Source organism: Thamnophis sirtalis, unplaced genomic scaffold (assembly GCF_051295495.1).
Source record: "Thamnophis sirtalis isolate CommonGarterSnake01/CBP01778 unplaced genomic scaffold, rThaSir2_p1.2 scaffold_6, whole genome shotgun sequence".
Classification (NCBI taxonomy): Eukaryota; Metazoa; Chordata; class Lepidosauria; order Squamata; family Natricidae; genus Thamnophis; species Thamnophis sirtalis.
The window spans coordinates 1075963-1088834 of record NW_028261386.1 but is presented as its reverse complement, the minus strand read 5'-3'; the positions used below and the strand labels follow the sequence as shown (position 1 = coordinate 1088834).

Genomic DNA, 12872 nt, shown 5'->3' with positions numbered 1-12872 from the left:
TGTATGTTTGGGTCTGTGTGTGTCTGTGTTTGTGTGTCAACGGCAGCCTCCCTCACTCTGCCCCCTCCCCTTTCCTTAGCCCCCCCCCCTCCCTCCCTCCCTCCCCTAACTTGAGGAGGGCCGCGCGCGTCTCCTCACCCTGCCGGGGGGGGGGGGGGAAGCAGAGCCAGCCGCACCAAGGCCGCGCGCGCACGCGCGCCTCGAGGGCATTGGGCGAGGGTGGACGCCCCTCCCCATCAGAGGGCCTTCCATGAACCCCGCCCACCAACCCAACCCACCTCCTCCCGCACCCCTCCTCCCCGCGCCGCCGCGGCCTGCGCGCGCCGGGCGAAGCCCGCCCCCCGCGGCTTTTACCTCAGCCGGGGCGTCGCGCTGAGGGGGGGAAAGAAGCGCGGCGCGGACTCGCCCCTCACGCAGGCGGCGGGTCCCTGCCAGGCCGCGGCGGCCTCCTGGTTACTCCTCCTCCTTCTCCGTGAGGGCGCCCCCAGCGGCTCCCGCCTCGCCTCAGCCCGGCCGGGTGAGGGAAAAGCGGGCGAGAAGAAGGAGGAGAGCAGCGGCGGCGGCGGCGGCGGCAGCGTCTGGGCGGAGCGACTAAGGCCTGAGCGGTGAAGTCGGCCGAGGCTTCGCCCGCCTCCTGTGGTCAGGGCGGCCGCCCCTCCGAGCCAGGCAAGATGGCGGCGGTGGAGCTGGAGTGGGTGCCCGAGACGCTCTACAACACCGCCATCTCGGCCGTGGTCGACAGCTACGGCCGGGCCCGCCGGAGGGACATCCGCTCCTTGCCGGAGAACATCCAATTCGACGTCTATTACAAGGTGAGGAGGAGGAGGAGGAAGGAAGGAGGCCGCGGCTCTCCCTGCTTCCCTTCCCTCGCCGCCTCTCCGGCTGGGATGAGACTCGGATGTCTGTGTCTGTGGGGGGGGGGGCATACACTGGAATTGCACCCCCCTTTTTAGGCAAACGGGGGGGGAGAAAGGAGGGAGGAGGGCATCTTCTCCCCATGGCCTCTGCATGCTCCCCCTTGCCTCTTTTGCAACCCCAACTTTGGCCCAAACCATCATCTTCATCATTCTCGCACTTGCAAGCGCCCCCACCTGCCCCCCCACGGTCTGCTGACTTAACCCCCCACCCCCAGCTTTGCACCCCCCTCCCATCTCTTTGGTTTCCCCCACCCCGTTTCTTTATATCCCCCCCCAAGAATTGGCTAGCCCCCCTCTCCGGCCTTGCACCCCTCTCCCATCTCCTTGGTTTCCCCCATCCTGTTTGTTTACAACCTCCCCCCCCCCCAATTGGTTAGCCCCCATTTCCAGTTTTGCATCCTCTTTTGGGGGGAATAGCACCCCTTCCTGTTTCCTGGGTTGCCCACACCCCGCTTGTTTACACCCCACCACCCCAAAAATTGTTTAGCCCCTTCCCCAGCTTTGCACCTTTTTTGGGGGGGGAGAGTTGCACTCTCCTCCCTTCTCCTTGGTTCCCCCCACCCGATTTGTTTATACCTCCCCTCAAGAATTGGTTAGCCCCTACCCTGGCTTTGCACCCCTTGTGGGGAGAATTGCATCCCTCTCCCATCTCCTTGCTTCCCCTCACCCTGAATTGGTTAGCCCCCTTCTCCACAGCTTTGCATCTCTTCTGGGGAGAATTGCACCCATGTCTTTGGTTCCCCCATCCTGTTTGTTTGCACCCCCCCTGTAAAGAATTGGACCCCTCCATCTGCCTGGTGGTGGCATGGACAGGTTTTTTTTTAATTGCACATAGAAATTTGAAAAATACCTCCTCTTCCAAATATGGGCCTTGTTTATCCTGCACCCAGTTCTGTCAATTCATGTGATTTTCCACCAAGGATCCTTTTTCCCTGAATTCTCTTGTTTCCCCCTTTCTTGGAAAATGACACTGCTGTAATCTTTGCCTTTGCTTGTCTTTGCACGACCCCACCCCCCTCCCATTTTTTTAGGAATTGCACCTGGGAGCTGCTCCCATCCACATGTTGTTTTCAGCCTTTGGTGGAATTTTGTTTTCTTTCTGGGTTTCTTTGCAGTGGGATTCCCCACCCTCTTGAAAATACCTCTTGTTCTCTGTTCTGAAAAATGATTTGCACCCATCAGAATAATTGGCTTGATCCCAGCCCATTGCTGCATGATTACTCCCCTTTGCTTTTCAATTTGCTTTCCAGGGACCTCTCTCTCTCTTCTGCCTGTATCTCACCCAACTATTTCATTATTACATCTCTTTGGACTTTTTTACTCCACTCCACTCCAAACCTCCTCAAAGGCGAGGAGATTCATTTAAACCCTGAGCTACAAATACAGGTAGTCCTCGATTTACAACAGTTCATTTAGAGACACTTCAAAGTTACAACAGCACTGAAAAATGACCATTTTTCACACCACCGTTGAAGCATCCCTAGGGTCACATGATCAAAATTCAGATGCTTGACAAAATTCAGATGCCTATGACAGTGGCAGTGTGCCATGGTCATGTGATCACCTTCCCAATGGGGAAGCCAGATTCACTTAGCAACCGTGTTACTAATTTAACAACTACAGTCACTGTTGCAAGAAAGGTGGTAAAATGGGGCAAAACTCACTTTACAAACGTCTCACTTTGCAATGGAAATTTTGGGCTCAGTCATGGACATAAGTTGAGGACCATGTATATCCTACTTTATTGGCTCCCTAAAAAGTTTATCCTCATTTCTAAAGTTGGCTAACTTTGATACCCTTCCTCAGTAGGTGACCTTATGATTTTGGAAAAACTTCCTCCAGAAAACCTCTGTCATTTCATTATTGATGCATTATTGGGGGAAAAAATGAGATTTGTGTCTATGTGAAACCCTCCAAATGTCCTGATTTCTCAGGTTTTATGATTTCTGACCAACCGACTGCCATTTTTAAGAGTCATTGCTCAACACATCTGGAAGGCACTGGTCGAGGAAGGCCAATTTAGGAGCTTTGTAGCATCCTAAAGGGCTAATTTACAACCTTCCTGCCCATCCCAGACATGAAATACTGTAATGTAATTGCTTTGGAATTTGCGTTGTTTTTATTATCTGTCTTTTTTTTTGTAATGCGTTCTTGAATTATTCTGGTAAATTTAATATGTTATAATACAGATAGACCTTGACTATTTGTTTAGTGACCATTTGAAGTTACAACAGCACTGAAAAAAGTAACTTATGACCAGTTTTCATACTTATAACCATTGCAGCACTTTTATGGTCATGTGATCAAAATTCGGATGCTTGGCAACTGTCATGTATTTATGATGGTTGCATTTTTGAGGGGGGTCATGTGATTTACCATTTGTTACTTTCCCAGCCTGCTTCTGACAAGCAAAGTCAGTGGAGGAAGCCAGATTTGCTTAGTGATTCACTTAACAACTACACTGATTCCTTTCACTCCTGCAAACAGATGTAAAATGGGGCAGAAGTCAGTTCACAACTGCCTTGCTTATTTACAGTGGAAATTTTGGGCACAATTATGGTTGTAGGTCAAGAACTACTTGTAAAGAAAGACTGGTGCTTTTTTAACTTTGGTGTTTGAAGTATGTTCACAGATTGGACCTCATCAGGGTGCTGAGATTGGTGGCATTAATTGGAAACAGCCCTTTAATAGAGAAGGTGTGCTTTGGGGGGGTGTTTCTACCCCATAAAAATGACCATTTGATTATTTAATTCTCTGCTTTTTGCTATGTATGAATATTTTTCAGAGAGGATTCCACACGAAGGCTCCAAACAAGTTAGGCAATAATCCGTGGTTATCTAGATAGAACTGCTGTTTTCTAGTAGCTTTGTTTTTCGTATTAGTTATGTAGCAAATCACTTCACCTATTTGCATAGAATTTCCCTTTGAAACATAATTCATATATTTTCTTGATGGTGGTGGAAACCCTGTTCAACTTCTTTCCATTTTGAGGCAGTATAGAAACTATGTGGCTTTTGTATTAAAAAAAATGAATAGGTAATCTCCCACCAGTTATTTTTGTACACTGGACTGTGTGCTTGCATGTTATATCTATCTTAATTTTTCTTCCAAGAAAGAGATGTCCCCCATCCTTTTCACTTTGGAGTAAATCTTTAAGAGCTTCCATGAGTTACTTCCAAGTGCAAGATATATCACATCCACAGTAGAATGTTTTAATGGTGATGATGATGATGATAACAATTTAGCTAGAACTTCTGGTTGACAGAAGGTGGGGTTTTTGATTCATTCTTCTCTTCCCTCCACCTGAAAATATTGTAAAATGCATTACTGGTAGTCCTCGAGTTACAACCACAATTGAACCCAAAATTTCTGTTGCTAAGTAAGACATTTGTTAAATGAATTTTGACTCATTTTACGACCTTTCTTGCCATAGTTGTAAAGTGGATCATCACTGTTAAAATAGTAACATGTCAGGCTTGGAAGCCATCGGGGTAAGACAACATGGTTGTTAAGTGAATCTGGCTTCCCCATTTACATTCCTTCTTAGAAGGTTGCAAAAGGTCATATGACGCTAGGACACTGCATCCATCATAAATATGAGTGAATTGCAGAATTTTGATCACATGACTAGGGATGCTGCAACAGTTGTAAGTGTAAAAACAGTCATAAATCACTTTTTTCAGTCACTAATTGAACTGTGGTAAGTCAAGGACTACCTTAATATGTTTTCTATTATAGGGATTTTTCTCATCTGAAATATCTGTCCTAGGAATTAGTGATCATGTGATGAGAGCTCAGTTTCATTATTTAGAAATGGAAATATGAATTTTAGATAAATCTGTTGAAGAGAAATGTAAATTCCCTGAATGCTAACAGAGCTATACAGGTGCTGAATCTGACTCCCACCTGGTCCCCCCTTACATTGTCCCTGAATTAAAATTTGAACATCATGTGAGGAAAACAGTCTTGGACAGTTGTCATTAACAAAATAAACACGTCTGCTTTAAAGTTAAATTCTTGCCCTAGCCCTTCCCACTTTTTTGTTTTGATCATTTGCCTGTATTAAAAGGTGATGGTAGTGCCAAATGTCTCCACTGCCTTTAAAAAAATTGTTGTGCATTTTTGCTACTTATCACAGCATAATACTTAGCTTATCAGTAAGGGAAAAACAAGCCCTCCAGCTTTAGTATGTTTTCATGGGAGTTGTGAGTTGCAGAGTAAGCAGTTTGTTTTGTGCCTTGTGACATGCCATAGTCTTGTTTTTGTATAGTGATCAGGGGAGGGGGCCTATGGGCAGACCTCACAAAGATCTGAACCCCTGGCAAAGAATTTACTGGGCCATCCATCCTTCTATTTCACACATCAGGGATGTCTCAGTGGTTTTTTTTTCAACATCCACTTTAAATAATTCTCACGAATGAAGGCAATATATGTGTCTCAGGATAATGTTGCAGGATCCAATCTGGGTCAGTCACTCTTCCCATCTTTTGGACTGATGTTAAAGCCCGTCGTCAGGGAACTTCTCTCTAGAAAAGTGTGTGCTTTGGGCTGTTCTGTGAGTCATGTTTATGTGGTGCCTTCCTATAGTAAGCCAATAGGAAGGCACCACATAAACGCAACTCAGAACAGCCCAAAGCACATATATCAGTAGAGAGAAATTCCCTGAGGATGGGCTCTAGCGTCAGTCCAAAAGCTCGGAAGAGTAAATCTCTGGTCCCAGTGACAGATCCAAATTCGATCTTGCATTAAATAATTCTGCTTCTTTTGGGACGTTTAAATGTGGATTAAGTACTTTTTTAAAAAAATAGCCAGTAGAGAAGCATACATTATATTTATTCTGAGACAGGAATAATCTATATAGCATACAGATTAATGCTAACAATTTGCTTTATCTTTTGGACTAGTTGGCAATGTAAATTGATTATAAGTGTCAATGAATGACATTTATGAGTTTAATGAGTCATTCAAAATGGCAGAAGGCACTCATTTCCTCCAAGCTCAGCCAACGTGGCCTTCAGTCCAAAAGGATGGGGCTTACATTCAAATCATCTGGATGGTTTATTTTGGATAATTCTGTACCAATTCACAGAAGCTTATGCCATGTAACATGAATGCTTTCTGGTGAGGCGTTGAGTCGGTGTCAACTCCTGGCAACTTTTTGGACTAATAGTCTCTGCGGTTTTCTTGGCAGGATTTTCAGAACTGTTTTTGTCTTTGAGGGTTAAGAAGTCACCCCGTTTCTAGCCTGGTGCTTTTGCCACTACATCAAGCTGGCTTTTGGTTTTTAACTACAAGCAGTCCTTGATTTACAAGCATTCATTTAGGGGCCGTTCAAAGTTACAGTGGCATTGTAAAAAGTGACATTATGGCTGTTTTTCACACCTACCACGGTTGCTGCATCCCCATGGTCACGTGATCAAAATTCAGACATTTGGCAACTGGCTCACATTTATGACAGTTGCACTGTCCCTGGGGTCTTATGATCACCTTTTGCTACCTTCTGACAAGCAAAATCAGTGGAGAAGTTAGAGTCACTTACTAGCTTAACAATTGCAACGATTCACTTAACAAGAAAGAAATGGGGCAAATTCACTTAACAACTCTTGCTTAGCAATGGAAATTTTGGACTCAATTGTGGTTGTAAGTTGAGGACTACTTGTACTTTAGTTGGGTTTCACAACACATTGGGCCAAAGTGTGTTCTACAAATCCAACCGATTAAATTAAATCATCCATGGCTCAATTATCTAACTTTTTAACTGATCAGCTAAGATAGCAGCAGTTAAGATATTGTTCCAGGATTGTGAGAGATAACTTTTAATTGTTATTTGACAGGAAGCTCACTTGCTGGTTCCTTTACATGGTATTTATTTCATTTCAAAATTAAATTTCAGTGTAGTGGAGAGAGGTGACACTAAAAGAAATATCCATGGATGCTGCTCCTTGTGCATTAAGATATAAACCATGGTTTACAAAACAATGATTGGCAATGGAGTATGCAAGGCCGAAGCCAAACAACTCGTATAAAATTTTTATAACACATTATGTGAAGCAAGCCTTTGTCTGACCCAGCATTTGTATCCTTAGATTCATTGAACTTATTCTAGAGCCAACTAAATGGAATTGCGTTATCTTTGTTTTTCCAAGAAGCAGAAGGGAAAAAATCATTTACAAAATGTGACTAGGAAGTTGTGAAATAATGTTTGGAAAATCTGACAGGGTGGTGGTGCTGCTGCAAAGGCATTATTTGAAGAAGAAAAAAAGGCTATATTAGGAAAAATAAGAAAAAGACAAAATAATCTCTGAGGCCGTGTCTTCTTCTCAAAAGGTCAACATGCAAGTGTTATTAAAGTGCTGGGACACCTCAATGAAGAGCATCACAGAGTTGCTGTGCTGTATAAAATAAATATTGTGTGTTTAAGCAGCAGCTTGTGTTTTTTTTAAAAAAATCGTATATTTATGTACTTTATGCTTTTTCTCCCAAACGGAATAGAATACATCATCCAGTTTTTGAGCAATATTGTCTTTCATCAAAATGTTGCTTTGGTCCAAATCTGTCACAAACCCAATGTGATTATCCTACCTTCTCAACTATGATGGTAAAATAGCATGGCATGGGTAAAATACAATGTAATGTGGTCTGTTGCTTATATGGAAGGACTAATGCCTGTCGTTCTAGTATTTTTTTTAATTTGAAGAATTGAAAATAAAATTCTACTGTATCTGGGAATTGCATGTGAATAAGATGTGTGTATTTAATTTTTTAAAGATCATTTTATCCTACCTTTATTATTATTATAAATAACTCAAAGGCAGCAAACACACCTAATACTCTCCCTGGTCCTGTTGTGGTCCCACAGTGGTTTGCGGAGCTGGCAGCAGATTCAGACAGTGAGGAGGTTGGGGAGGAACCTGGGCCAGTCCTGGAGTCTGGGGAAGGCTCTGATGAGGGGCTCTGTGTCGGAGGCAGAGAGGGGACCAGGGCCATCTGGTAGTTATGTGCTGACTCCGGAGCCTCCAGAGTTGGATATCAGCGAGGAAGAGGAACGGGGAGCCTGTTCCCGGTGTGTGCATGCACAGAGCTGACAGAAGGCAAGAACAGTTAAGACAAAAGCAGCGACTCGGGAGTAAGGCTTGGAGATGATTGGCCCATCCCATAAGACATAAAGGAGGAGCAAAAGCATGTGATCCTTTGCAGGAAGCAACTTTGTTCGTTCTAGTCAGTTTAAATTCTGAAGCTCCATTTTGACTCTGTGCTCCATGTGGCTTTGCAAAGCTAATTGGCAATTAGGTCTTTGAATGAACATAATTCACAGACCTTGAAATAAAAAGAGGGTTTTGGGGACTAAGCGTGTGCTTTGTACTGTCTCAGGAAGCCTACGTCCCTTTTTCCCCACAACAACCTTGTGAGGTGAGTTAGGCTGAGAAAGAGCAACTGACCCCAAAGTTTACATACATAAAAATTAAATGCACATGCAGCTTTCAGAATTGTCAGTCCTTTTTAGCCGCAACCCAGTTTGATTGATATTTTCTCTCTGAAATGTTAATCCCACTAACATAATTTGCTTCCCTTTAATCTCCAGAACAAATTCCTCTTTTCTGGTTTACAGCTAAGCATAATTAAGCCAGTATTTTTTAAATCATTGGTTTTGGTTCATCCAACATGCTAAGCCAGGAAGCAAGTGAAAACATGGTTTAGTACAATGTTTGAATCTGGCCTAGGTCCTGCCTTCAGAACTTGATTGTTGTTAATCCTTTGCTTTGCAATGTCTGGAAGTTGAGTGGTTTGAAACGTTTTTGTCTGCTTATCCAAGTAGTTTCTTCATAACTTCACTTCCTTTCATCTTTGGCCTACGGTGCCTCTTTTCCTGTGGCAGTTTTGGATCCTGGCATGCAGAGTTCTACACCCAATAATATTCTTAAATCTCGGTTCGAGTGCAGCGCTAATCCAATACCATTGTGAGAGAGGTTACACGTAGGCTGATGTTTTGAAGGGCAAGAAGCCTTAAAATCGCAACTTGGATTTTAACCTAGGAAGAAATGACATGCTGCGTACAAACAATTATTTTCAGAAAGGAAGAGATGGAATACGAGAGATAAGAGACTTCAAAAGATACAATGCGTGGCTTTTTAGTGTGTTGTGGGAGCTCTCTATTAGGTCCTGAAAGCCCCATCCAGTTATCAAGATGGCTCTGCTCGCTGTGGTCCAAAGCACCGCTTGACCAGCTTCTGTTTCTGGTAAAATTCCAAATGTTGATCTGCGTACCTGTTTTATTTTGGTGACATCAATTATTCCTGGTACGACTGACCTTTGCTTGGATAACTCAGGAGACACATAGCCAACACTTTTGGACGTAAGGCCTCGCTAAAACATGGCAAGCATTTGGGAAGAAGAATTTCAAGAATTACTTAAGCCACACTGATTCAAAGAAGTGCAGTCAGCTGGTTCTTAACTTTTATAAATCAACACTAACTAGTAGATTATCTTTTCAGAATTTAGAACTTTAATTTAGTCAATTTAGACACTTTTCACCTTTGGAATATTGTGGTTCTATAAGATTGGATTCCACGCTAAGCCTTCAGCCTTGTTTGCTCTTGGTTTGGCATAATGGTATTAATGCAGTTAATCTAGCCATTGTGGGAGAATCTATGGGTGGTGAGATATGATAGTATGGGCACCCGTCATATTTTCCCTGTAAAAGAATTCCAGTATTTGGGAACCATCACAGAAAAAATGTTACCCTTAGCCACCATGCTGCAGGAGTGATCTGTCATTAGAACATAGATCGGTATCTACCACCTTCAGAAGTTGTGCGAGCTTCATCCCTGGAAGCTTTTAAGAAGAGACTGGACTGCCATCTGTCAGAAATGGTGTATGGTCTCCTGCTTTGGGGGTGGGGGGTTGGACTCCATCTACAAGATCCCTTCCAATTCTATTATTCGGTTATCTTCCATCTTTGAGAGCATATACTGCATTTCAGATACTGAACTCCTCATAAGCCATTATTGGCAAATCACTATGGGTTGATGAAGCTATGACACCAACTCAAAATCAAGCCATATTATGATGTCTGAATGCAGCCATGGGCAGTTTGCGTCTTTTACTGCATGTTTAGTCCTTTCTCCAAATTATGATTTTTGCATTACAATTACAATAGCAGACTTCGAAGGGACCTTGGAGGTCTTCTAGTCCAACACCCTGCCTAGGCAGGAAACCCTACACCACCTCAGACAAATGGCTATCCAACATCTTCTTAAAGACTTCCAGTGTTGGAGAATTCACAATTTCTGGAGGCAAGTTGTTCCACTGATTAATTGTTCTAACTGTCAGGAAATTTCTAAGTTGCTTCTCTCCTTGATTAGTTTCCACCCATTGCTTCTTGTTCTGCCCTCAGGTGCTTTGGAGAATAGCTTGACTCCCTCTTCTTTGTGGCAATCCCTGAGATATTGGAAGACTGCTATCATGTCTCCCCTAGTCCTTCTTTTCATTAAACTAGACATACCCAGTTCCTGCAACTGTTCTTCATATGCTTTAGCCTCCAGTTCCCTATCTCCTCCATTCTTCAAAAGGACTTCAGTGGTGGTATTTAAAAAGTGATAGTTAAATCAGGAAAATGTTGGTCTTTGTGAAGTGAAAAGTGAAAAATAATATTTTTATTTAGTATTTATTATTTTAATGCAGTAGTTTAATGTTTATAAGTCGCCTAAAGTCATCTCTGATGAAGTAGGAGGCACATAAATTTAATAAATCAGCACAAATAAATAAAAGCATACTATCTGGAAGATTTACTTTATATAGATTTAGAGGCATATGTGGTTATTCCATTTTCAGAATGTAGGGCAGGGAGGAAAAGACAAATTACAGGAAACGCAATGTAATTAACACATATATGTACCCACCACCATTTTAACAATTCTCAAAGTCCCTGCAGAAAAGTTCAATTTTTCCAGCCTTTCAAAGTAATGTCAGGGTGGGTACCAACCAAATCTATCTCAGATAAATCTCCTGATGGACTTTGAGTCAGATTATTAAGACCCATTTCAAAATGGGTTTAGAACAGGGGTATCAAACTCAAGGCCCACAGGCCAGATCTGGCCTGCGGGGCGCTTAAATCTGGCCCGTGGGGCCAGCATGGAAATAGCAAATGACCAGCCTGCGGTGCCTCTGACAGCCAAAACCGGGCGGGGGTGGTGTGCACCCCCCATGCCCTGTTTTGGCTGGCCGGGTGCTGCAAGAGGCATTTGTCCCATCTCTCTTCCCTCCCCCCTGGCCGGCCCACAGAGGAGGACTACAATGCTGATCCGGCCATCGAAGAAATCCAGTTTGACACCCCTGGTTTAGAATAAAATGTAGTGTTAAGATAACACTGGTTAGCCTGTAGGTGACTTTCACTAACATATTCATTTTTAACAGACACAATGTGTTTGTTTTGTTTTTTTCCTTTCTGATCTCTTTGGACTGGTGATGATAACCCTGAACACTCTGAGAGATTTGGAAGTGGGTTAGTGCAGTGTTTCTCAACCTTGGTGACTTTAAGTCCTATGGACTTCAACTCCCAGAATCCCCCAGCCAGAATTCTGGGAGTTGAAGTCCACAGGACTTAAAGTCACCAAGGTTGAGAAACACTGGGTTAGTGCATTATCTTCAACAGAAATGCCTCCGGATTCCCTCTTGTCACCAGTGCTTTGTAACGCCTTTATGAAATTACTGAGCGAGGTCACCAGAAGGTTTGGTGCTGTGTATTTATTAAGATGTTGGTGCCACTCAAAACAATTTGTGTCATCATTCTGAAATCAGGTCATTAACCTTCCTAGATGCCTGCCAACAGGCACTTGCTGACTGCACGAGTGATGATAAATTGAAATGGAATTTAAGCAAAATGATAGGTGCATGGTTTATTAATGCTCTGGAATCCTGGTGTTTCAGGTTGAAATCCTGACCAGAGGTACTTACTGCAAGTAATAGACCGTTCCACCCGTTCCTTGTAGCTTGGTTTCCAAGAAGTACAATACAATACAATACAATAGCAGAGTTGGAAGGGACCTTGGAGGTCTTCTAGTCCAACCCCCTGCCTAGGCAGGAAACTCTATACCGTTTCAGACAAATGGCTATCCAACATCATCTTAAAGACTTCCAGTGTTGGGGCATTCACAACTTCTGGAGGCAACTTCTGTTCCATTGATTAATTGTTCTAACTGTCAGGAAATTTCTCCTCAGTTCTCAGTTGCTTCTCTCCTTGATTAGTTTCCAACCATTGCTTCTCGTCCTGCCCTCAGATGCCTTGGAGAATAGTTTGACTCCCTCTTCTTTGTGGCAACCCCTGAGATATTGCAACACTGCTATCATGTCTCCCCTGGTCCTTCTTTCTATTAAACTAGACTTGATGTCAGGCTGATAGGTCTGTAGTTTCCTGGATCTGTTTTTTTCCCTTTTTTGAAGATGGGGACCACATCAGCTCTTTTCCAGTCCTCTGGCAGTTCCCCAGTGCTCCAGTAGTGCATCAATTGGTAGTCATCAAACTGGACTTCTATGTAATTTGCAAAGTTTGGTTATTAGAAAATATAGCAATCAGATTGTTGGGTTGTGGGTTTTTGTTTTGTTTTTAAAATTCCTTATTAAAAAACTCTTGCCAGATTTAAACATTTGCTGTGCCCCCTCAAAGATTTCTTGGCTAAAATACGAAATGTTGACTTATCATTTTTAAAGAAATAAATAGCTTAGATGTGGATTTATTAGTCAAAACTCTGGACAGCTAACAAAGCATAAAAGCAGAAACATCAGTGAAAACAATAGAACAGGCAATAAAAGACAATAGATAAATAGGTCTGTTAGTACAGGGCAAACATCAAACCAGGCTCCATTTACATCTTGGCCCTAAACCCTGAGAGAAGCACCAGGTTTTTAAGGCTTTCTGAAAGGCCAACATTGTTGAGCCTATCCAAACTTCCGTGGCAA

The 12872-nt window shown here is 43.1% G+C and overlaps 1 protein-coding gene across 1 annotated transcript in view; it reads left to right on the top strand.

The window, feature by feature from the left end:
* Positions 1-360: 360 nt before the first annotated feature.
* APPBP2 (amyloid beta precursor protein binding protein 2) overlaps positions 361-12872 on the top strand; it is a 49832-nt gene continuing 37320 nt past the window's right edge. The window contains exon 1 of the mRNA XM_087717088.1: positions 361-812. Coding sequence (XP_087573214.1) covers positions 672-812 — 141 coding nt within the window. The 5' untranslated portion in view covers positions 361-671. The remainder of the gene's footprint in view (positions 813-12872) is intronic.